At 45.7% G+C, this 24,083-nt stretch overlaps 1 protein-coding gene across 12 annotated transcripts in view; it reads left to right on the top strand.

Annotated features, from left to right (window-relative positions):
- Nucleotides 1-24,083, top strand: part of ANKRD11 (ankyrin repeat domain containing 11) — a 211,996-nt gene that overhangs the window by 185,279 nt on the left and 2,634 nt on the right. For 5 of the 12 annotated variants that reach the window (XM_065567652.1, XM_065567659.1, XM_065567650.1 and 2 more), the window contains 7 exons: nucleotides 5,454-5,624; nucleotides 6,868-7,071; nucleotides 9,460-9,602; nucleotides 10,078-10,225; nucleotides 11,095-17,789; nucleotides 22,504-22,602; nucleotides 22,716-22,859. In XM_065567652.1, the coding sequence (XP_065423724.1) occupies nucleotides 5,454-5,624; nucleotides 6,868-7,071; nucleotides 9,460-9,602; nucleotides 10,078-10,225; nucleotides 11,095-17,789; nucleotides 22,504-22,602; nucleotides 22,716-22,859 (7,604 nt within the window). Of the gene's footprint in view, nucleotides 1-4,779; nucleotides 4,877-5,453; nucleotides 5,625-6,867; nucleotides 7,072-9,459; nucleotides 9,603-10,077; nucleotides 10,226-11,094; nucleotides 17,790-22,503; nucleotides 22,603-22,715; nucleotides 22,860-23,733; nucleotides 23,861-24,083 lie in introns of all 12 variants that reach the window. The other 7 variants (XR_010592678.1, XM_065567657.1, XM_065567655.1 and 4 more) reach the window with 5 other exon arrangements.

Raw genomic sequence — 24,083 nt, 5'->3', positions numbered from 1 at the left:
GTGTCCGATATGCATACGTGACCTAGAACAACTCCTTTATAACATAGTCAGGACAGAAATCTCTAGGTACAGAAACTGCAGACATACAGAAATCTCTAGCTCAGATTGCATCTTTAAAGAATTCCATCACAGTATTTCTCATAATCTAAGCAACTTTATAATGTCCCCTTAAAAACTAGAAGCAGGTGTGTTTTTACCAAATCTTCTGATATATAGATGGCCACACGAGCTTGTCAAACACTCCTGGGTGTTGCTTCCTCCTCACCAGCTCACTGCGCCGTCCCAGCTTGGAGACTGTCTTCTCAGGAACTGCTCTTGAGAGCTGAAAACCATCTTGCATCTTCCTAGGAACTCCTAAATAGTCTGTTATCATAGAAGAGAATAGCTGTCTGTAATGACAGAGCGGGTCTGGTTTACTTTGCTTCTTCAGTTGTGTCTAGGTAGTTTGTTCCATAAGGAAGTGATAGTTGAATGGACAGTTATGACATTTTACCACTTAAATCACCTGCAGCTCATCTCTCTGGTTAAGCTGTCACTCCAAAGACTCCATGCTGAGAAAACATGTTCCTTACATACGTGTTCAGACTCTTTTCTGAGACTTCTCCTTCCAGTCAACGTGGGCTCTGCTTTCACCATTACTATTGGGAAGAGTATTAGACTGGTTGGACATATTTAATAATGAGCAGCACTTAAACTACAAATTTCATCCATTTGCTAATTGCCATGCAATATGCATCATTCTCTTTTGTGACGCTCCAAAAGAGCATATGTGTTGTGATGTGTAGACCCGGTGGGATGGGTTAGATAGATACGACAGTCTTGATAATTGTTTTGCTTTGTGGATTGATCTCAATGCTTTAGTATGGCCTGATGGTCAGAATCCAAACAGGCTGGAACTGATTGCATTGGTTTGACATTTATAGCTGTTTCCAGGGTGGTGTGAAAAGCCTAACCTCTTATCTCCTAGTTACTGCTTGCAGTATAATTCTAATGTTAATCATTTTTGCACCAAAGGTTTCCAGTGCATCCCTTGCTAGTAGCAAACTTTGCACCTGGAATATGCCAAGCCCTGGGGTTAGCAAGGTAATTTTAGTAATAATTTATAATCTAAAAACCTTTCAGTTTTTCAACAGTTTTCCATTTGCAGAATCCCTTGGAACCCTCTAGATAAACAATCTAATTTGTCTTAGGATACATTACAGGGAATCATGTTATGTAACATAGGTTATTCTTGGATCACCACCACTAGAAGTACACTGGCATACACAGCATTAGTGATGCAACGGTCTCCTCTGTGTTTGAGTGGATCAAAATGTTGTTGAGCTACATAGAGAGAAATCAGTAGTTAGTCAGTATCTGAACATAGCCCAGTTAGAAAGTGGAGAACTTAAACAGATGATTTTGTATTTAAATCTGAACTTGTAAAGTTTGTGATGAACGCAAGACAGGTGATCCATTCCTCCAGCCACTACAAACGCTTCATATTGATTTGCTGGGAACCCCAGTTTATTAATGACCATTTTTTTGGACATTCAGTGATTGTGGGTTGGTGTTACACTGGGTCAGACAGCAAAGTTAAAAAATAAGAGAAATGTCTCAATTTCTAATTGATTCATAACTCTCAACACAGCATGAGTGAGGAACATATGGTTGTGTTTGAGTCTGTCAAAGATGTGCCCGTTTGGTTCAGGTACTATGTGGCAACTTCTTAATTTAAAGGAACATGCCAACATACAAATCACATTTTTTCATCTACTATTGTTGTAAGGGACACTTAATATGGCTGTAACTGAAAAAAAAGATTAGAAAATATTTCTGTATTTTTCCAGTTTATTTGCTTTTGCCTAGTTATTTTCACTCATTTCCCTTACAGGTTAGCTGGCCAATCAGTTTCCCTTGTTGTTTTTGTGACTGGTTTATATAGCAACAGAGGAGAGAGAACGAGACTTTACAGGCAGGAAAATGTGATTGTAAAACCACAAAAATCAGCAAAGGGACTTGAGGCAGTGTCCCAAGAAAAACTACTTGTAACTTGCTTTTGGAAGTTGCCTAGATTAAGTTGACAGTATCCTTTTAAATCTAAACAAGACAAACAGATCTCGGGCAACATGATGGGTTAGAGAACTAGCATTCCATCTGCACTAGAGGCCTGAGTTCACACTGATGGATAATTTTGGGGATCTCACTCTAGTCTGATGTGGCCATTGTTCCTATCCAAAAGTCACAGAATAGTTAGGAAGAGTTAAATATGGTGGTCTGCTCGGGTTAGGAGGGAAGTGCATTGGCAAAGCTGGGCAGGGAAGGCTGCATAGTCTCACGAGAGCTTACGCAAAAAGCTTGACCCTGCACTCTCTGGGCATATTGGAAGGCTGGCCTAGGCTCTCACTAATGATAACACTACTCGAATTGTACAAATCCAATCCATAGAAAATATTTGATACAGATACTACAAACCGCTATGTGTAAGTCTCTCAGCTATTCCACTGGAGACCCACTTTGACTCCCACTTCCTGCTTTTGACTCTCTGCTTCAAGAGTCTGCATCTCCAACTCCGTCCCTGTGGCCAAAGAGGACTGGGCAGGACACTGTAATATCTCCATTCTTTTCTGGCCTGTTGAGTAACCACCTGGACCCAGGTTTCTTACACGGAATTGCAGACCACTTAATGGTTTGAAAACCTTGTTTTTGAGGGTTTTAGCAACCCTCATAAAGCTTGTTGGGTGGGAGGGAAATCTCATAATAAACTACAATGCTAAGATCCTTGGAGGGTCAGCTGGCAGAGAGCTGGACAAGGGTGAAGTTTCAAAGTATTTTAAAACTATTACATTTAAATAAAGGTGCTGAGGTAGATCTGTAGGGGGAACAGGATACTTCCCGACTTGCTATGTTAGACACCCGCCACCCCCCTCAGATTACACTACAACTTCTGCAAGGTTATCCCCTACTGGCTAGCACTGCCTCCCGGGGAATTGCTGTCCAGCCAACTGCAAGAGTTAAGAAGGGTATTTCCGTACTTAAAAAGACTCCCTTCCCCCCACCCCCCACCCCGCTTGCTCCTTTGAGAAGTGAATACGATCAGTTAAATAGTGCAGGTTCTATTTAGCCAGCAAAGCTGTGGGCAATTCATCAGGGGCTTTACATTTTTATTTCAAGACTACAGTGCAACTAAGCACTTTTTCAATGCTCAGATCTCTGAAGCAGAATCTCACTAGCAGGAATTCAACATAAAATTATAGAACGGTTTGTGAGGATACAGCTGTGGGAACCGTTCGTCCGCATCCACCAGTTATTTGATAGATGTTATCTGCTTTTTCTATAAGTGGCCCTTTATTGGTCTTTCAGAATTCAGCTTAGGCCTTGGCTACACTGGCGCTGTACAGCGCTGCAACTTGCTGCGCTCAGGGGTGTGAAAACGCGCCCCCCCCCCCCCCCCCCCAGCGCAGCGAGTACAGCTCTGTAAAGCACCAGTGTAATCAGAGCCTGCAGCGCTGCAAGCTATTCCCCTTGGAGAGGTGGAGTACATACAGCGCTGCCTACACTTGCGCTGCCCAGCTCTGCCGTGGCAGCTCTGGGAAGTCCTGAGTGTAGCCAAGGCCTTGGATCATACATGTACAACACTTTTTAGAATTCGTTTTACATCACTGCAGTACGTTAATGTTTGGATTGTTTATAGGGATGTGTGGAGAGTCTCTGTCGTCTCCTCTTTACCTTGTGTTTTTGTTCTCGCACTGTGCATCTAGGACAGTGCTGGAGTTTGCTTTGGTTTTGTGGGAGTTTATTTTAGTATTTCTCTCAGTGGAATTGGTGTCTCTTTCTGTTGTTATCTATTTTATTACTATTTTATTATTTTTTGACAGAAATTAAATAAAATCAGCTGGGACATCTCGGCCAGACAAACCTAATTTTTATTTCTTAAGCTGTCACATTGAGATTATAAAGTCAACCTCCCCCACCCCCCTGTCTGAGGGACTTGCAGTGCCTTGCATGCTGCACTGCAGACCCAACAGAGAGCACATTGTCAGACTTGTGCCATCTTAGAGTTCTGCTAACGGGAGTGTCAGTACAGGCCGGGGAAGTGAACAGGAGTAAGGGTTAATTCTGGGTGTACGGGGAAAAGATCAGTGTTTCCTAAGGGGAAATCAGAAAACTGCTGAAGAGAAGCTGTATATTCAGGAAGGTGCAGTGTACATATGAGCTGAAAGAAGCAAGAGTGAGGTAGCAAATCCCATCATGCTTTTAGAGTCTAGTTCTCACTGGCTATCTCTAGGATGTAACGCTTGCTGGTGAGAGCAGTGATGGGCGATGTGGGAGGAGGCCTGGGTTTAGCGTTGTTCCTGCACACATTGTAGGTCACAAACAAACATGGGCTCTGGGCAGCACCCTCATTCCTCCCAGCAGGAGTTGTCTGCAGCTAGACCAGTTAGTTACTGGGAGCAAAACACTGTTCTGCAGAGTTTCTTCCCTCCCTATTTGTTGGTTCCACAGAGGTAGGTCGGGGAAGGGACCCAGCTGAATAAGCACTTCAGGACAAGAATGTACCGGAGGTGATGTAGGAACATGCTGTAAATGGGAAGTCACCCAGGGAAACTGACAGTAACATTGGAAGGAGGGCATCCTCCAGGCAGTGTCTTACACAGGCTGTATCATGGGGATTGACAGGATATTTTGTAACGGTTCTGGTGATGAGTACAGGACCTACCCTAGCTGAAGGGGATGAGATGGCGACATTTCAGAGCTGTTACAATGTATCTTGTTAGCACTTTCTGTTGCTGCTTTTAGATGCCTCCAGTTCAGTCCATGCTGTGGTGGTATAAGGCTGGTACGCTCCTCGAAGCACCATGGCATGAAATGGAGGTTCCTAGAAGCAAGATGGAAGGTACAGTACTGAGAGTTGGCCTCTGTGTGCGTTCATTCTCTCCCCCTCCTGTGCTGCTGTTTAGGGAGGGTGGGGGAAAAGAGAATCTAAACAACAACAAAACGGTTAGGAAACGGCCAAACTGCCAGCAAAGTGACCTACGGCAGGCAATGCTGAGGTAAGGTTCCCCACTCGGCAATATTCCACTGTACGGAGGTGTTGCAGGGCTCTCCAGCAGCCAGTGAGGTGTGTGCTTCAGTGCCATGGTTTTTAACGGGTCTGAATGAGGGTATCTGTCCAAGAGCATCAGTGCTGGCAAAGGCCAGTGTTTCTAACCCAGGTTTTTTCACCAGTGGTTTCATTATACTCTGTAAGACACTGACATGAGTTATCAGACACAATGATCCGGCTTAACCATCTCAATGTAAAATGATAGTTGTTGCTCTACATTTACATACGCCACACGAAGATGACGACTGACATGAATGGGGAAAGCTATTATTAGCACTTGTCTGAAAAATGATTGTGAATTTCAGTTGTGGAAATGTCCGTAGCATGAAACCTTCCCCTTCCCTTTCTGTCTCTGATTGCATCACAGAAAAGCAGGGTCCAGAGCGGAAGAGGATTAAAAAGGAGCCTGCCACTAGGAAGCCTGGCTTGCTGTTTGGAATGGGGCTGTCAGGAATCAGGGCTGGTTACCCACTCTCTGAGCGCCAGCAAGTCGCCCTTCTTATGCAGATGACAGCAGAAGAATCTGCAAATAGCCCAGGTGAGAGCTGAAAGTGAGGCGTGGGTGGATGAGTCTGAGCTCATATTTAATGGGACTTGGTATGCTTCTGCTTATTCGTAAACAACAACCATGGTCACAAAATAGACATGGGTGAGCATGTGGATCAGTGGTGTCTACCTGGCACCCAGGACATGTTTTATAATGTTGGTAGCATAATTCTTCTGCCTCCAGACTACAGTATGAGAGTCTGGAAATGAATTTAAGGGGTGCAAATGCTTCACTCCTGCCAAATATTCCATCTTCACCTAATATCATTTAATGCAAGCGACAGCTCCCTACCCCAATTTAGGCAAATGTCCCTTTATTGCATTCTGAAATGATAATATAATGTTGGATGGATAGGTGCAGAAGACATTAGATGCTGTTTAGTTAGCACTAAAGATCTCAGAACTAATTTAGTTACCGGGAGCATTAGCATATGTCAGAGCTCCAAGTTTTCTGCTAGGTTAATATGTTGATTGAGTAATAAGATGTTTTTGTGAGTAAAAGGAAGAACATGATTATCTCTGGGATTCTTAAATGCTCCTTCTTATGTAAAAGAACTAGACTCTGCTAACCATGGTGTATTGTAATTTTAGATATAATGTAGTAAATGTTTTTAACATGGAATTAATATTTCAATATACTGTAGTAAGTATCAGTTGCCAATATGGTCTCCTGTGGGGTTTTATATGTGTTATATGATCTGTCTATGTATCCTTCTGTCTTATATACAGAACGGTGGAGTATCTAGGGACCTTATTTTTGTTGCTGTCATTCTTAATGTGAATCTAGTTTCAAGTCACTCTCACTTGATAGTAAGTGAATTTCCGAATATTCAGGGCTTCTCCCGAGAAGTATGTGCACTATCCTTCCAGGCAGTTAGCCCCTCACATGCACATGGGGAAGGTTATTTTGTCACTTCCTTTGGAAGTAAGACTTTTGGGTACGAGGAGACACTTTGCCCTCTCTGAAATCATAGGGTTGTCTATAATCTGTACAAGGGTTACTACACCCTTCTCCAGTCTGTGCTTCAGCGCAGCCTACAATTTATATCTGTATTATACATACGCAGGCTTTCCTCTGTCTCCACATCTGGTTCAGAGGATCAGTTACCTCTGAGTGCCTTGCAGCCAGTGCTTCAGTGCAGCTGCTGGATTAAAAGTATTGCAACAGCTCCCTCTGAGGGCTCTGGTTTTCCTTCGAATTGCAGTTCTTCACTGTATTTCTTTTCTCCATGCAGTAGATACAACACCAAAGCATCCCTCTCAGTCTACAGTGTGTCAGAAGGGAACTCCTAACTCTGCCTCCAAAACCAAAGATAAAGTAAATAAGAGAAATGAGCGTGGAGAGACTCGGCTGCATAGAGCTGCCATCCGAGGAGATGCCCGGCGCATCAAGGAACTCATCATTGAGGGCGCAGATGTCAACGTTAAAGACTTCGCAGGTAGCAAGTCCAGCTGCAGTTCAGTGATCAATATTCATAAGCCAGGAGCCCAAAGTGCAGTCAGCGGTTTTGGTTGTGCCTTTAATAAATATAGGAATAGCCAGGTCAATGAGACCAAGAGTCACCCCGGTATTTCATCTCGAGATTGATAGTGGCCTGTCCCAGACACCGTCATGGCCGCTAACGGAACACTAATGGACAGTTATAGAATGACCTGTGCATAGGATATTTTTCTAATCCCAGGCACTTACGCCTTTGGCATGAACCATGAGCTTAGGGCGGTGCAATGGAATGGAGAGTCTCAGCATGAGGTGCTTCATTTTGGTCTGAGCAATATCCATCCAGACGAGGATGGAGCATTGCAGACTGGGATCTGTAGTTCTTGCAAGTCTTAGATCCTCATGAAAGATGAGGGCAGGTGCAGTGATTTGCTTCATTTATAATCATTCAGTGTGACCCAGCAAAGCCCTCAGACAGGTGAAGTGTGGGTACCCCTGGGATTATAGGTAGAGCTTGTAAGAACGCCTGTAGTTAAGCTTCCCCAACACTTTCTATTATAAGATCCTGTTTTCAGTTACTTATTATAACTTAATCAAATTAGAACCATTTGTGCTGAAATTTTCCATGTCAGGTGTTTGCCTTAGGTTGGGTTTTGTTTTTTGTTTTGTTTTTATTTTAAGTTCAGCTGTTTTTAAGAATGAGATTTGGGAAAATACATTATTTTGCACATGCTGAAAAACGTTTTGCTACCCCTATGTAAAAATTCCCAAGTTAGGCCATGTTATTAGTCTCAAAAATCTCAATTTGCACATGCTCAGTAGAGACTGATTAGAGTTTGGCCGCTGAATTCTGAGACTATTCCATCTGTACTGAGCATGCTCCATCCCAGGATTGCAGAGGTGGAGCAGGACTTTTCCTGCAATTGCTCCTTCAAGCTTTTGGGAGTCAACTGTGGCACCAGAACTGAGAACTGGGAGTCTGTTTCTCCGTGCTCTCAGTATTCCCTCTGCTGGTGCCCAGGCAGCGTGGAGGAGGAACCTGTCTGTCTCATATGCAATAAACAGAAATTCACGGAAGCCCATGACCTGTCCCTGACTTTTACTAAAAATAACTGTGACAAAATGGTGCTGACGGTGGGGAGGGCTGAAGCCTGAGTGAGGGGGAGAGGAGTAAGAGAGCTTGAGCCCCACTGCGGAAGGGAGAGGTCCAACACTCCTCACCTCTGGAGGCTTGGAGCTCCAGGATCCGTCCCGGCGGCTCAGAACTGCGGCAGCGGCCTGCGGCTTCTGGGAGCTCTAGCCCACCACACCAGGGCTGGAAAATGTCACAAGGTCTCTGAAGGTCACAGAATCAATGACATTCTTGACCTCCATGACACAATCTTACCCTTAATCATAATTATACACACAGGAGGGCTGAATTAAAGTTGCACGGACTACCTTAATTCTGGCATTTCCTAGCTTTTGAGTGCTTGACTTTGTGACCATAACATTCTTTTAAAGTAGCTTTTGGATGTAATAAGTAGATATGCTTAGTCTTGATCTCTGTACGTTTAACATCAGTGTTCTACTGAGGTGCATTTTCGTTGTGAGTAATTTCATTCACAGATACCCCTTTTTAATAGTACAAATGGAGGGTTCTGAATGGCCCACCCAGTGCTATCAGAATACCCAAGGGGTAGTACACACCTGCTGGGAAACTTCCAAACAGATTCTGCTTAGAAATCAATCTGCTGCCCATGTATGACAGAAATTTTTCCATTTCTTTCCCTCATTCTTCAGAGGTTTGTTTGAGAATAGGAGCTTTTGTTCCTGCAGAGTTCATCTGCTTCCACACTTAGTCCCTTCCAGAAGTCATGGCCCTGTTTGTGATGTTACAATTGCTTGCTGTGGAAATGTTGCAGACAACCTGTAGGCTGTGCGTTCAACTAGGGGCTACACTGTATGAACAGATGAATTCTAAACCCCAGTCCTGACTGAGTGACAGTGTTCCTCCTATCAAAGAGTTAGAGGAGAGAGAAACAATTAAATCTAATGAGAGCAGAGCACCATGAGGTATCAACCGCCCTTTGATTTCATTCACGAAATGTTCTCTGCTTTTGGAGTTCACTGAGCAGAGTGAAAGTTCTACAGGACAATTGGCTGTAGCACCTTATGTTGCCAAACTGAAAAGTTACTTTCCAAAGCAGAGCTGCTGGTGTCTTGGGCAGGCGGTCTTGGCCACGCAGGTCCTGCTGTGCCGTGTGCTGGCTGGGTAGAAGAGCTCCGTGTCTGCAGGCAAGCTGCCATATTAGCAGCCAGCGGCATCTATTTAGGTTACTGTGATACTGTTCATAATGATCGACAGTAAAAATGAGTTGCCACGTCATGAGTGTTTGTGTGCTTGCAGGCTGGACAGCATTGCACGAGGCATGTAACCGGGGTTACTATGATGTTGCAAAGCAGTTGCTTGCTGCCGGTGCGGAAGTCAACACAAAGGGGTTGGATGACGACACCCCGCTGCATGATGCAGCTAATAATGGGCATTTCAAGGTTGGTTCTTGCTGGATTTAGCAGCCCTTTTTTAGTGATTCGTTACAAATCAATGAGTTTGATTTTCCTGTGCTTCAAGTAGTATCTGTATAGGCAATTGCTATTTCATTTCCGTTCACTGACAGCATGTTGCATCTTCCCAGGTGCGAATCTTTCTCCAGCCCCTGTGCTATTAAATCTTGTGCTAGTTTCTCCCCTTTGTGTCAGAGTCCTTGGAATTGTAGGCTGGAGCTTGCTACCAGAATATAGGTTTGCATTTCCCCCCATAAATCTGTCCTGCCATTTTCTCTGTCCCTCATTTCAATCACTGTGCCCATGTCACTGAGTGACAGGGCAGGATGACCAGCCAGCTCTGACCTCAGACTAACCTCTTTCCTGCTTGTCTGTCTGAACAGCCCACAAAAGTGATGGGGACTGAAACATCTTCCTTCAAAACTGAACCGTACTGAGATTTTGAAGTTTTTCTCATTTTTAGGTGGTAAAATTGTTGTTACATTACGGAGGGAACCCTCATCAAAGCAACAGGAAGGGAGAGACGCCTTTAAAAGTCGCTAATTCCCCCACCATGGTGAATCTGCTCCTGGGAAAGACCACCTATCCGTCTAGTGAAGAGAGCTCAACAGGTGAGGTGCTGACCTGTGTGGGTGTTGGGATCATGGGCTATCGCCCTAGTGGCAACCTGCTACCACAAAAGCAGTAAAATGCACAGAAGTTAGAATAGCCCCAAAACGCCTACATGCTACTGCAATAGCCAAGTCAGTCCACAGTGAAGATGTTTAGATGCTTAGAAAACCCACCCTTTGCTCAGAGAGCTCTGCTGCTCATCATGGAGAGTTCGGTCATTGGAGCCTACAGCTAAAAGCATCCTAGAGGTTTCCACCTACCACAACTGGGGATCTAGGAGGAGAGGCCAGGCCTCAGGTAACTGGGGGCCATATCATCCAGGGTTCAAAGACTGTCACCAGCATTTTTACTTGCACCTGGAAGCAAGTGTAGAAATTCTCGCACGCCTGTTGTGGGTTCATTACGGCCTACCCCTGGGAAAGCAAGGTGCTGTTCTCTGTGTTTATGGAAGCTTCCAGACAGTGCTCCACTAAATGGCTGTAGTCTAGCTTGGAGGTAATAAAGTTCTGACTAATAGTTGCAATGCCTGTACTGGATGGGCAGCTTCTTAGTGGTCGTTCAGGAGATGCGCTGCATGCCACTGCTCCTCCCTGAGAATCCTGGTGTTGGATCCAGTGTTAGAACTGTGCTCACGCCGAGTGTTCCCAAAGGGTTATTTTCAATTGCATCCTGCATAGTTTTAAAACTCCTTGGGTATTCTTTCCAAAGGAATGTTAAGCTCACTCTAGACTCAGCCAAGATGTCTGCTGTGTTCAATGTGTGGGAAAGGAGACTGCTAGCTTGGGATTTCAGAGGAGGCCTGAAGAATGCATATTTCTCCTGAAAACAACCTACAGGACTAACACTTTGTGCTCTTTTTTCCTCACAGAGAGCTCGGAGGAGGAGGACGCCCCTTCATTTGCACCTTCCAGCTCCGTCGATGGCAATAACACAGACTCTGAGTTTGAAAAAGGCTTGAAACATAAGACCAAGAGTCAAGAGCCCCCCAAAACAATCACGCCGGTAAAGGATGAATATGAATTTGATGAGGATGATGAGCAGGACAGAGTCCCGCCTGTCGATGACAAGCATTTGCTGAAGAAGGATTACAGGAAAGAGACTAAAGCAAACAGTTTTATTTCCATACCCAAAATGGAAGTAAAAACCTATACTAAAAATAACACAATTACACCAAAGAAAGCTGCCCATCGCATCCTGTCAGACACGTCGGACGAAGAGGATACCAGTGTAGCTGTGGGGACTGGCGAGAAGCTGAGACTATCGACTCACTCGATACTGCCCAGCAGCAAGACTCGAGAACCCTCCAATACCAAGCAACAGAAGGAGAAGAATAAAGTGAAAAAGAAGCGGAAAAAGGAGACAAAGAGCAAAGAGGTTCGGTTTGGCAAAAAAAATGACAAATTTTGTTCCTCTGAATCAGAGAGTGAAAATTTGGAGAGTGAGGAGGATGATAGAGACTCTGTGCAAAGCTCTAGCTGTGTAAAGGACTCTAGGCTAGTGCTAAAGGAATCCTCCTTGTTCAACTCTCTGTCTGCCTCTTCCACCTCTTCTCATGGGAGTTTAGCTTCACAGAAACATAACCCTAATCTTACAGACCAGCACTCCAAGCACTGGAGGACAGACAATTGGAAAACCATATCTTCTCCTGCATGGTCAGATGTCAGTTCCTTATCAGACTCCACAAGGACGAGACTGACAAGTGAGTCAGACTATACGTCGGAGGATTCGAGCTTACAGTCATTAAAGCCAGTTAGAAAGAAGCAGGAGCACAAAAAGAAAAATAACTCTCACAATACTGTCTCTGAGAAGAAGAATTCATTCCATGCCAATGTGGACGGAGCAATTCCAAAGCTGGATAAGGAGGGGAAGATTGTTAAAAAGCATAAAACGAAACATAAACACAAAAACAAAGAGAAGGGACAATGCCCGGTCAACCAAGACATTAAAATAATCAAAACTTTTTCTTTTGAATATGAGGACTCTAAGCAAAAGCCTGACAAGGGTTTGATAGAGACTGAAAGTCCAAGTGAAAATAAATTAAAAGTGTTAAAACATGAGAGAGAACACTGTAAGAAGGAAGAAAAGCTACTGAAAAGTAAATCGGAGGAGAAGGAGTGGTTGTTTAAAGATGAGACTGGAAAAGCCTCCAAAGAAGAGAAATCATTAAAAAAAGTCAAAGAGGGGAATAAAGACATCAGCAAATTTTTCAGAGAGGAGAAGTCGAGTAAAGAGAAACCCATAAAGGAGAAGTCTCCCAAAGAGGAGAAACCTAGAATACACAAGGAGGAGAGAAAGAAAAAATCAAAGGACAAGCCATCAAAATCTGAAAAGAAGAATGATCTGAAGGAGGAAAAAATTACTAAATCGGAGAAAGAAAAAACCTTCAAAGAGGAGAAAGAAAAATGTAAAAAAGAAAAAGTTTACAAAGAAGAGCCTGGATTTGATGAGTTTAGTAACAAAAGCCAATTGCTGGAAAGTGAGGACACAAAATTCAGCCTTTCTGATGATCAGCAAGAGAGATGGTTTTCTGATTTGTCATCTGATTCGTCCTTTGATTTCAAAGGCGAGGATAGCTGGGATTCTCCAGTAACAGACTTCAGGGAGATTAAAAATGACGGCATGGCAAAACTTATCATAGACATTAAAGACAAGAAAAAGGAGAATAAAACAAAGGAAAAGAAAGAATACAATGAAAAACGCAACGAAAAGGATACATTCTTAAAAAAGAGAGAGAGAGAAAGCATCGACAAAAATCCTGAGAAGAAAAAGGACCAAACTGAAAAGCATAAAGTCACTCCTAGTTATCTGCCTGAAAAGGACAAGAAAAGGAAAGATTCTGCAGAAAGCATTAGAGAGAGAAAGGAAAAAGATCCAGGTGAAATCAACAAAGAGAGAAAAGATTCCTCTGATAGCTGTAAAGACCGAAAGGACATAAAAATTAAACAAGAGGAGCCCTATCGAGATGAGTTTAAAGAATATGGTTGTGAAACATTATTCAAGGAGAAATCTGACCCTGAATTCAGTGGAAAAAATGTGGAGAGTGGGGAAAGGCACCATTCAGGGAAAGATAAGGAGAAGAAAGATGCTCCTGATAAGGACAAGAAAGAGAAACTGAAACCAGAAAAATATAAGGAGAAATCCAAAGAAGCAGATAAAGAGAAAAATGAAAAAGTTGTTGCTGAGAAAAACCAGAAAGACAAAGAACTGGATAAAAGCTTTAAAGAGAAAAAAGATACTAAGGAGAAATACAAGGATCTGCATAACAAAGACAAAGAAAGGAAGACTTCTTTTGACTATATCAAAGAGAAGAAAGAGAAAAACTTCTCTGGAGATAGAGAGGACTTCTCTGAGAAAAGAGATGAGAAAAAAGGAAAAGAGAAAAGCTGGTACAGCATTGCAGATATCTTCACAGATGAAAGCGAAGATGAGAAGGATGACTACAGCTTAAGTGGATTCAAAATTGGTGAGGCCATTGGGAGTGAATTGCATCGAATGGACAGTCTACAAGAAAAAGATGATAGCATGGCTGCTGAAAAGGAACTTTATCTTGCCGACAAGCACAGAAAGTACTCTTCTGACAGGCAACATTCAGGAGAGAAACAGAAAGATAAAGACTCTAAAGAGAAGAAAAAGGATAAAGGATTAGCAGAAGGTGGGAAGGAGAAAAAAGAGAAAAGTTTCTTTGAAAAACACAAAGAGAAGAAGGATAAAGATTCTGCTGAGAAGTATAAAGACAGGAAAGACAGAACCTCAGTAGACTCCACCCAAGAAAAGAAAAACAAGCAAAAGCTCCCTGAAAAGGGCGAAAAGAAGCATGCTGCCGAAGAGAAGGTAAAAAACAAGCATAAGGAAAAGATGGATAAAGAACATTCCAAAGAAAAGAAGTCTTCAAAAGGAGGAGAGACAGAGAAGAGCCTGTTGGAAAAATTGGAGGAGGAGGCCCTCAATGAATATAGAGATGACTCCAATGATAAAATAAGTGAGATTTCTTCTGATAGCTTCACAGACAGAGGACAAGAACCAGGACTAACCAACCTCTTTGAGTCTTCTAACCTTTCTCTTATGGATGCCTCTGAGGAAAAGTATAAAGATTCTCTTCCTTTGCCCTGCTTGCAAGACAAACTCAAGGAGAAGGAGAGGCACAGGCATTCCTCATCTTCATCAAAGAAAAGTCACGAGAAAGAGAAAGCAAAGAAGGAAAAAACAGAGAAAAAAGAGAAAATGGATGAATTTAAAGACTCCAGCAACAGAAAAGATTCCAGTCAATATGAAAAAGAATTCTCTGTGGATGGGGAGACTTTTGGCATTTCCTACAGCATGAAAGCAGAGGTTGAGGAAGAACTGGACAAAAACATTGACTATTTGTTTTCTGAAAAGAAAGATAAAAATGATCCTGAGAGAGAGCTCTCAAAGAAGGCAGAAAAGGAAAAGACTTATGGTTCCAGTACCATCAGCACAGTCAAAGAGAAGAAGAAGAGAGAAAAACACAAGGAAAAATGGAAGGATGAAAAGGAAAAGCATAGAGACAAACATACAGATGGATTCTTTAAACATCACAAAGATGAGACGAAGTCTGTGGTTAAAGACAAGGATAGCCCTCAAGTTATCACATTCAAAGATAAATCAAAGGAGGAGAACCTCAAATTTAGTGAAACCAAACTGAAGGAGAAACTCAAGGAAAACCAAGAGAAAGACAAAACAGAGTCTCTAAAGATCAGTAATGGAAATGATAAAATAACATTGTCCAAAGATGGTAGCAAGAAAGATAACAGGCCTAGAGAGAAGCTTCTGGGTGATGGTGATCTAATGATGACCAGCTTTGAGAGGATGCTGAGCCAAAAAGACCTGGAAATTGAGGAGCGCCACAAAAGACACAAAGAGAGAATGAAGCAAATGGAGAAGATGAGGCACAGATCTGGAGATCCCAAATTAAAAGATAAAATTAAAACCTCTGAAGAGATGCGTAAGAGGAGTCTGGATTTGACCACAAAGAAACCACTGGCGCTAGATACTCAGCTAAAGGACAAAAAGCTCAAAGAACTAGGTCCACTGACTCCCATATTGTCACCAGATAATAAGCCACAGCCTGCTGTGGGGACAGATTCAAAAGACTGGATAACTGGCCCTCAGCTGAAAGAAATTTTACCTGCTTCTCCCAGGCCAGATCAGAACAGGCCGACAGGTGTTCCAGCTCCAGCTTCTGTAGTTTCTTGTCCAAGCTATGAAGAAGTGATGCAGACACCAAGAACTCCTTCATGCAGCAATGAAGATTACACAGATTTGATGTTTGATTGTGCTGACTCTCAGCACTCTCTGCCCATATCCACAATGTCCATGAATGCATGTTCTCCATCCTTTTTTGACAGATATGCAAATGCTTCGAGTGGACTCCCTGACAATCCAAGTCAGACTCCAACAAGGACGATACCCTCCACAAACCTTTATCGTTCAATCTCTGTAGATATAAGAAGGGTCCCTGAAGATGAGTTCAGTGCTGGAGACAAGTTTTTCAGGCAGCAAAGTGTCCCAGCAACATCAAATTATGATTCTCCAGTGCAGCATTTGATGGAGGAAAAAGTCCCTCTTCCTTCTGTTCCTCCAGAAAAGTTTCAGTGTATGTCTCCAGGGTATTATTCATCTGACTATGGAATTCCATCACCTAAAGTAGAAACTTTGCATTGTGCACCTGTTGGCAATGTTGTCCAATCATCTGAAAGCATCTTTTCTGGTTTACAAGCAAAATCCTCCCCCTCTCATAGAGACGAGCTGCTTGCACCTTCTGTCGAAAGTGCTCTTCCCCCTGATCTTGGCATGCCTTTGGATACCACAGAAGAGCAGCAAGCTACTGCTTCTATTTTGCCACCAGAGTCTACCTTTTTACCACCTATTGAAGAAAACCATTTTAGTTCAGGTATTTCAGAGCAGAACAATATGGACTGGGATAACCCTCCTTCCAGAAACCCCGATCCTCCCATGCCTCCTAGCTTAATTGGTAATCCATCTGACCACCCTGTCAGCTGGTCAGTGGGATCGGAACTTCTAATGAAATCTCCCCAGAGGTTCCCTGAATCCCCTAAGCCATTCTGTTCACTGGACCCAATACATCCTGCACCCGTGCCCTTTATTTCTACAGATTCTCCATACCCAGTTTCTCCTATTTCATATCCATTGTCGGTATCTGAACCGGGGCTGGATGAAGTAAAGGAAGATGCTGAAGAAGCAGTTCCAGGAGAAATAGCAACTGCAGAAGAGCAAGCTCCTTATATGTCCCCTACTAGACTAGACACTTTCTTCACTAACTGCAAGCCTCTCCCAGAAGAAACTCCCGAGATGCCTTCAGAACCCCCTTGCATGCCAACAGAAACTCAGGCAGAGGCTGTTAACACTCTGGAAAACAGTTACTTGGAAAACAGTAGCATTGCACCTGTAAACCTGGAAGAGCCAGTAACGTGGCCTGATCCATTCACAAACTCAGAAGATGACTTAGACCTTGGTCCCTTCTCGTTGCCGGAATTGCCGCTCCAAGCTAAAGATGTTCCGGATGCTGAACTGACTGAAGTGGCACCGATTGAAGAAAGCTCAGTAGCTGCCCCGGAAGTCATCAACGTGAGTGCGTCTGTCGCAGCTTCCAGGGAGCAGGAGGAGCTACCGCTGAATCAGCCAAGTAACTTACTGGCTGTGGAACCAGAGCCACAGTCTGAGGAACAAAAATCGGAAGGGATTGCACCAGACGCTACCTCGGAAGCATTGAATGTACCAGAAGAGAAAAGATTAGACGAGTCCGAGGCACAGAGTTTTCAACAGACTGCATCAATGGAGCTTGCTCAGCCAGAGAAACAAGAGGCAGAAACAAACCATGAAGAATTGCCCTCATCAAACTGTGCAGCGGAGAGTGGATCTCAAAGCAGCTTGGCACAAGCGAACACTGCTGAGAGTGGGATCGTGCAAGACACTGCTGCAGTACGAAGTGGGAGCCAAGTCTCTTCCACCCAGACAGACACACCCCAAGGGACTGCTCCAGTAGACACCATAGAGCCAGTACAAAAACCAGTAGCAGAAGTTTCCAAACCACCCAAAATAGAAGAGATCCCACAACGAATTACCAGGAACCGGGCTCAAATGCTGGCCAATCAAAACAAACAGAACACTGCGCCTTCTGAGAAAGAGTTCCCTCCGGTTTCTGCCCCTGCCACACGTGCAAAAGGGCGAGTGACCGAGGAAGACGATGCTCAAGCCCAACATCCACGTAAACGCAGGTTCCAGCGTTCCAGCCAGCAGCTACAGCAGCAGATTAACACGTCCACCCAGCAGACGAGAGAGATGATACAGCAAACACTGGCAGCGATTGTAGATGCCATAAAACTGGACGACATTGAGCCCTATCACAGTGACAGATCAAACCCGTACTTCGAGTATCTTCAGATCAGGAAAAAGATTGAAGAGAAGCGGAAAATCCTCTGCTACATCACTCCCCAAGCTCCCCAGTGTTACGCTGAATATGTCACCTATACAGGGTCCTACCTGCTGGATGGCAAGCCACTAAGCAAGCTTCACATTCCAGTGGTGAGTTACCCTCACTGTTTCTTTTGGCTCCATGCTCTTTATGAAACAATAAAACAGAAATGCTACAGATATAGCCAAGTCAAGCCTGGGTGTCCTCCAACATAGTCAAAGCCCAGTTCTGTGTTCTAGTCGAGATGGGACCCCACCTGTGTACCTGGCTTTAGAATGCCTTTGGAACACACTGAACATTACAAAATTGAGCTTTGCTTTAGGGACAACTATATTATAAATGGGTTTTGCTGCATTTGTGTAGACAAGACTTTTAAACGGTGCTTAGGAACTCAAGATTTGGAACCTTAGACTGTGGTCAGACGAAGCCAATGGATATGAAAGCCAGAAAACAAAAATGCTTTTATAAGTACCGGCTCTCTGTGAGCTGAGGGGCGAAAACATTATCTACTACTTAGGTATTGCAACTGTAAGACCATAAGCAGGAGCTGGGCGGTACGGGCGGCGGCCTGACAAAGGGGGCACCCTGTGCAGGGTTTGCCTGATTCCTGCCTGACCTGCTGAGAGCCAGCTGGGTTGGTGGAGCAGCAGCATCTGGAGGGGGGCAGATGGATGAAAAGCCGAACCAGGTGACTTCTCCAGAGCAGGGGTGTCCTGCCCAGCCACAGACACACCCCGCCCCCGCTCCATTGCCTTGTGCAGCTGCTGCTGCTCTTGTTCCCCCTGCCCCGTTTCTCCCTGGAGCCCCTGGCCACTCCGGACTGGGAGCATCCTCCTGTCTGCTGTGCGAAGGGTGGGGGCTGATATTGGGGTGTCCCCCTCCCCCGCCTGTGTACCCGGTCTCCCCTGAGCTGGGGTGAGGGACAGGGGGAATCTGTGTGTGCTGCTGCCTCTCTGGGTCCAGCAGCAGCTGCTTATGTCTGAACAAGCCTGCAGATGCCTGATCCTGAGTGCTTTCTTAAAGAGACAGTGCACTCCACACACACGCAGGGGAGGGAGCCCTGGCGTCGCTCCTCCCCACAGCTCCCTAGGGGTGCGTGGGGCAAAGGAGCAGCAGTCCAGTGGGGGAATGGAGCGAGCAGCAATGCCAGCTGGTCCGTCACTGCATCTAGGTCAGTTTTCCCATGCGGGTGCAGGAGGGGGATGCAGGGGTTAGGGGCGCAGGAGGAGGGGCAGGGGTTGGGGTGAAGGGGACACGGGGCAGGGGTTAGGGGCACAGGAGGGAGGTGCAGGGGGTAGGAGTGAAGGGGGTGCAGGGGTTAGGGGCACAGGAGATGGGGCAGGGGTTGGGGGGAAGGGGGCACAGGGCAGGGGTTAGGGGCTCAGGAGGGAGCAGTGGTTGGGTGCAGGGATATGGGGCGCAGGAGGCACAGTGTAGGGGTTAGGGGGCAGGAGGAGGGGCAGGGGTTGGGGGGAAGGGGGCACAGGGCAGGGGTTAGGGGCTCAGGAGGGAGCAGCAGTTGGGTGCAGGGATATGGGGCGCAGGAGGCACAGTGTAGGGGTTAGGGGGCAGGAGGAGGGGCAGTGGTTGGGGGGAAGGGGGCACAGGGCAGGGGTTAGGGGCTCAGGAGGGGGCACCGGTTGGGGTGCAGGAGGCACAGGGCAGGGGTTAGGGGGCAGGGGTTGGGGATGAGGGGAGGGTGGAGAACCCATGGAGGCCAGTGGCATCAAAATGCATGTTCTCCCACAGTGCCATTTTCCCTATGGCCGGCCCTGAGCAGAAGATAGCTTCTCTTTACTTCTGCCTTTTCTTTTACCAAAGCTCCGATGTGTGACTGGCCAATAGGGGTGACCCCTGGGCAATGGGAACAGCTATTTCTCTGACAGCTCCACTGATGGAGTTTGCCACTGCAAATGCAATAATAGACTAACCCTTCCAGTGAGGAAATATTGGCTCCCAGCCTCCGGGGGGGGGGTCGTTCTGGATTTGACTAACGAGTGAAATTCCATGTCCTGCTGCAGTTAATGGAGAATGCCGCCGTTGGTGGAACCTTCCTTTTCTACCCGGAGCACTGCTGGATTCTGTACAAGTGCCTGCGTTGGGAGCCTTTCACTTCGTTAGAATAAGCTTTATTGAAATAAAATATTACACTGGGCCTCCCTTTGGGGAGTGTAAACCGTTTCCCTGCCTGAAACACAACACTCCAAGGATGTTGTTGGGAAATGGTCCCACATTCTTACCATGTGACGGTTGTGGTTCTAGTAGTAAGTGAACTGGCAGGAGACGTCTGGCAGTGCTCTACCTGGTTCATGGGAAATTGAATTCTCTCCTCCAGTGTATTCCACGAGGAACGTGAGGCATGAGAACCAAGGGCCTGCTCCTGCAATGAGCTGCCTGCACCTGCCTGGCACCCCGTTGAAATCACTAGGGCTCAGCACAAAAGTTTGTCGGCATCCCTCTTATGCAGGATCAGGGCCTGAATTGATGCACATCTTATCTGCTGTGAAATCATGCGCATTATGGGTGGCGAGTACACCCTGTTTGTCCCAAAGAACAGCCACCACCTAGCTTTCTAGTCTACAAGGCCCCGTGTTCTCTGTGTGTGATTGGGCCCATAGTGTGAACAGGAAAAGACTCTAGGATTGCAGCCCAAACTCTGCTCTACACCGGTGTTGTCCCGTGCACACTGCAAACCCAAAGTTGTGTTGAAATATGGACACGCCGCACTGTGTGCTGCCCACCATGAGCAGGTTTCAGAGTAACAGCCGTGTTAGTCTGTGTCCGCAAAAAGAAGAACAGGAGTACTTGTGGCACCTTAGAGACTAACAAATTTATTAGAGCATAAGCTTTCGTGGACTACAGCCCACTTCTTCGGATGCATATAGAATGGAACATATAATGAGGAGATATATATACACACATACAGAGAGCATAAACAGGTGGGAGTTGTCTTACCAACTCTGAGAGGCCAATTAATTAAGAGAAAAAAAAAAAACTTTTGAAGTGATAATCAAGCTAGCCGAGTACAGACAGTGTGATAAGAAGTGTGAGAGTACTTACAAGGGGAGATAGAGTCAATGTTTGTAATGGCTCAGCCATTCCCAGTCCTTATTCAAACCGGAGTTGATTGTGTCTAGTTTGCATATCAATTCTAGCTCTGCAGTCTCTCTTTGGAGTCTGTTTTTGAAGTTTTTCTGTTGTAATATAGCCACCCGCAGGTCTGTCACTGAATGACCAGACAGGTTAAAGTGTTCTCCCACTGGTTTTTGAGTATTTTGATTCCTGATGTCAGATTTGTGTCCATTAATTCTTTTGCGTAGAGACTGTCCGGTTTGGCCAATGTACATGGCAGAGGGGCATTGCTGGCACATGATGGCATATATCACATTGGTAGATGTGCAGGTGAACGAGCCCCTGATGGTATGGCTGATGTGATTAGGTCCTATGATGATGTCACTTGAATAGATATGTGGACAGAGTTGACATCGGGGTTTGTTACAAGGATAGGTTCCTGGGTTAGTGGTTTTGTTCAGTGATGTGTGGTTGCTGGTGAGTATTTGCTTTAGGTTGGGGGGTTGTCTGTAAGCGAGGACAGGTCTGTCTCCCAAGATCTGTGAGAGTAAAGGATCATCTTTCAGGATAGGTTGTAGATCTCTGATGATGCGCTGGAGAGGTTTTAGTTGGGGGCTGAAGGTGACAGCTAGTGGTGTTCTGTTATTTTCTTTGTTGGGCCTGTCTTGTAGGAGGTGACTTCTGGGTACTCGTCTGGCTCTGTCAATCTGTCAATACTCAAAAACCAGTGGGAGAACACTTTAACCTGTCTGGTCATTCAGTGACAGACCTGCGGGTGGCTATATTACAACAGAAAAACTTCAAAAACAGACTCCAAAGAGAGACTGCAGAGCTAGAATTGATATGCAAACTAGACACAATCAACTCCGGTTTGAATAAGGACTGGGAATGGCTGAGCCATTACAAACATTGACTCTATCTCCCCTTGTAAGTACTCTCACACTTCTTATCACACTGTCTGTACTCGGCTAGCTTGATTATCACTTCAAAAGTTTTTTTTTTTTTCTCTTAATTAATTGGCCTCTCAGAGTTGGTAAGACAACTCCCACCTGTTTATGCTCTCTGTATGTGTGTATATATATCTCCTCAATATATGTTCCATTCTATATGCATCCGAAGAAGTGGGCTGTAGTCCACGAAAGCTTATGCTCTAATAAATTTGTTAGTCTCTAAGGTGCCACAAGTACTCCTGTTCTTCTTTTTACCATGAGCAGGGACTCTGCTGCCCAACATGCTTCACATGTGCTCATGCCGTTGGTTCATCAGATGACGTCAGAGCGCTTCACAAAGTGATGCCCTGAAGGGGTGGGTGGGTTAAAGCATGTGGCGATGGACGCCCCAGCCGCAAGAGCCGTGCACACCTCTGCACACAGAACCTCTTCCCCCGTTTTGCCTTCCCACACACTGCCTGGTCCCACTAGCTGTTGGGGATTGTCCTTTGCCTCCCACCTGCATGAGAAGGCTTCCTCCACTAGTACACTGGTACAGCTGTACATTGGGTGGCGTGAGCGCCGTCTCCCTGGCAACACGTCATCAGCCTAAGGGCGATCATTGTACAGTTGCACTCGAAGCCTGGGCCCCAGTGTAGCAGCTGAGAGCGCTGGCCCCGCTCCTAAAGGGACCGCAAGCCCCAAAGTGATTTCAAAGGGCGAGCAGCAGCAGCAGCATTAGGAACACAGCTCCGTGCTGCTCAGAGCGACTCCAGCAGGTGTCCCCATTTGTAACGGTTTGTGCATTTCTGTGTGTCTGTAGATTGCCCCCCCTCCGTCGCTCGCGGAGCCCCTGAAGGAACTCTTCAAGCAGCAGGAAGCAGTGAGGGGGAAGCTGCGACTCCAGCACAGCATAGAGCGGGTAACGGAGAGCCGCTGGGGGATTCCTTCGGGGGCGAATGGCGCTTAACTTCCTTCGCTTGAGAAATGACGGGCACGCGTCACTCACTGGGCTCCTTTCTCCTTTTTCCGCAGGAGAAGCTGATTGTTTCATGCGAACAGGAGATCTTAAGAGTTCACTGTCGGGCAGCAAGGACCATTGCTAACCAGGCAGTGCCCTTCAGTGCTTGCACCATGCTGCTGGACTCCGAGGTCTATAACATGCCTCTAGAAAATCAGGTCAGTGGCCATCTTCAGAGTGGTTCAATCTGTCTCGAAGGTCCGTTTGTGCAGCTGCCCACGTGGGATGTGCTTTTCAGAGTGGTGGGTGTAGGGAGGCCTTAATGTGCTTCCCACCCAGGTACCGACAACTCCCTTCCCCCACGCACTGGTGTGATGTGGGAGATCTCACGGCATGTGCTGCTGTTGACTAATCTGACTCGTTTGCCAGAGGGTCCAAGTCACAAGTTCAGCTGTCCAGTGTGTGTGTGTTTGGGGGGGGGGGGGGGGCGCAAAGAAATGTGTCTGTGAATGACATACAGGAGCCAGCATTATATGCCTATTTAAAGCTAGCAAAGGCCCCTGATCTATCTGCAGGCTGCAAAGCCCCCTCTGCCTCTCCTTGTGAGCAGAACCATCTGCACGTGAGAGAGGTTTATTTCGGTACGTTCTGTACAGCTGTTCCACGATCCCCAGTTGTGTTGCACAGAGAACAGAAATCTATGAAATGACTTTCTTAGAGAAGACTGGCTTTGAAAAGCAAAACTGCACTGCACAGCCCACAGAGATGGGCTTTTTTCCTTTGATTCCACGTAGTGTGGAGCTGGAGAAAGCTGAGAAGAACTAGCATAGAAAATGAGTCAGACTTCAGCAGCCCGTATTATTGTTCAGCTTGATAAGAATTTAAAATGAGCTGAAGTGGGATAGAGCGATTACATTAGCACCTCCTGCTGGCCAGAAGCTTTGTAGCTGCACCACTCACCTGCCAGAAAGCTGTCATCTCTGTAGAAAGCACACTGCTGCATTGCAGACGCTGATTCCTGTGCTGCAGACAGTTTAGTGGGATTCATTAGTGATCCAGCGTATTGATCCATGCATCTGATTTACCTCTCAGCACTTCCCAGGACAAAAAGAAAAAAACATTATGGAAATCTCCATGTAGAAGACATTATGATGTGGGGCACAAGTTCAAGGACTCGGTGAGCTGCAGGTGTTCCGTTCGCAAGGGAAGAACTGAATGAGTTTAGTATGAACAGATTCTCAGCTCCAGCTCCATGTGGGGAAGGCAAGGAGGGGGCTTGTGTGTATAGCATCCACCACTCAGGCTGAAACCTCTACAACGTGCTGTGAAAGCAGCACAGCGCTGCATAGCCCATTACTCCTCCCTGCTGGTGCACTTCTAGCTACTTCAGAGCCACCACTCTTCTTTCTTCCAGGAGTGTGGTGGGTTTGTGTGTGTGTGTG

Source organism: Chrysemys picta, chromosome 14 (genome assembly GCF_011386835.1).
Source record: "Chrysemys picta bellii isolate R12L10 chromosome 14, ASM1138683v2, whole genome shotgun sequence".
Taxonomy (NCBI): Eukaryota; Metazoa; Chordata; order Testudines; family Emydidae; genus Chrysemys; species Chrysemys picta.
The sequence above is the reverse complement of the archived record's forward strand: the minus strand, read 5'-3'. Positions and strand labels throughout refer to the sequence as shown.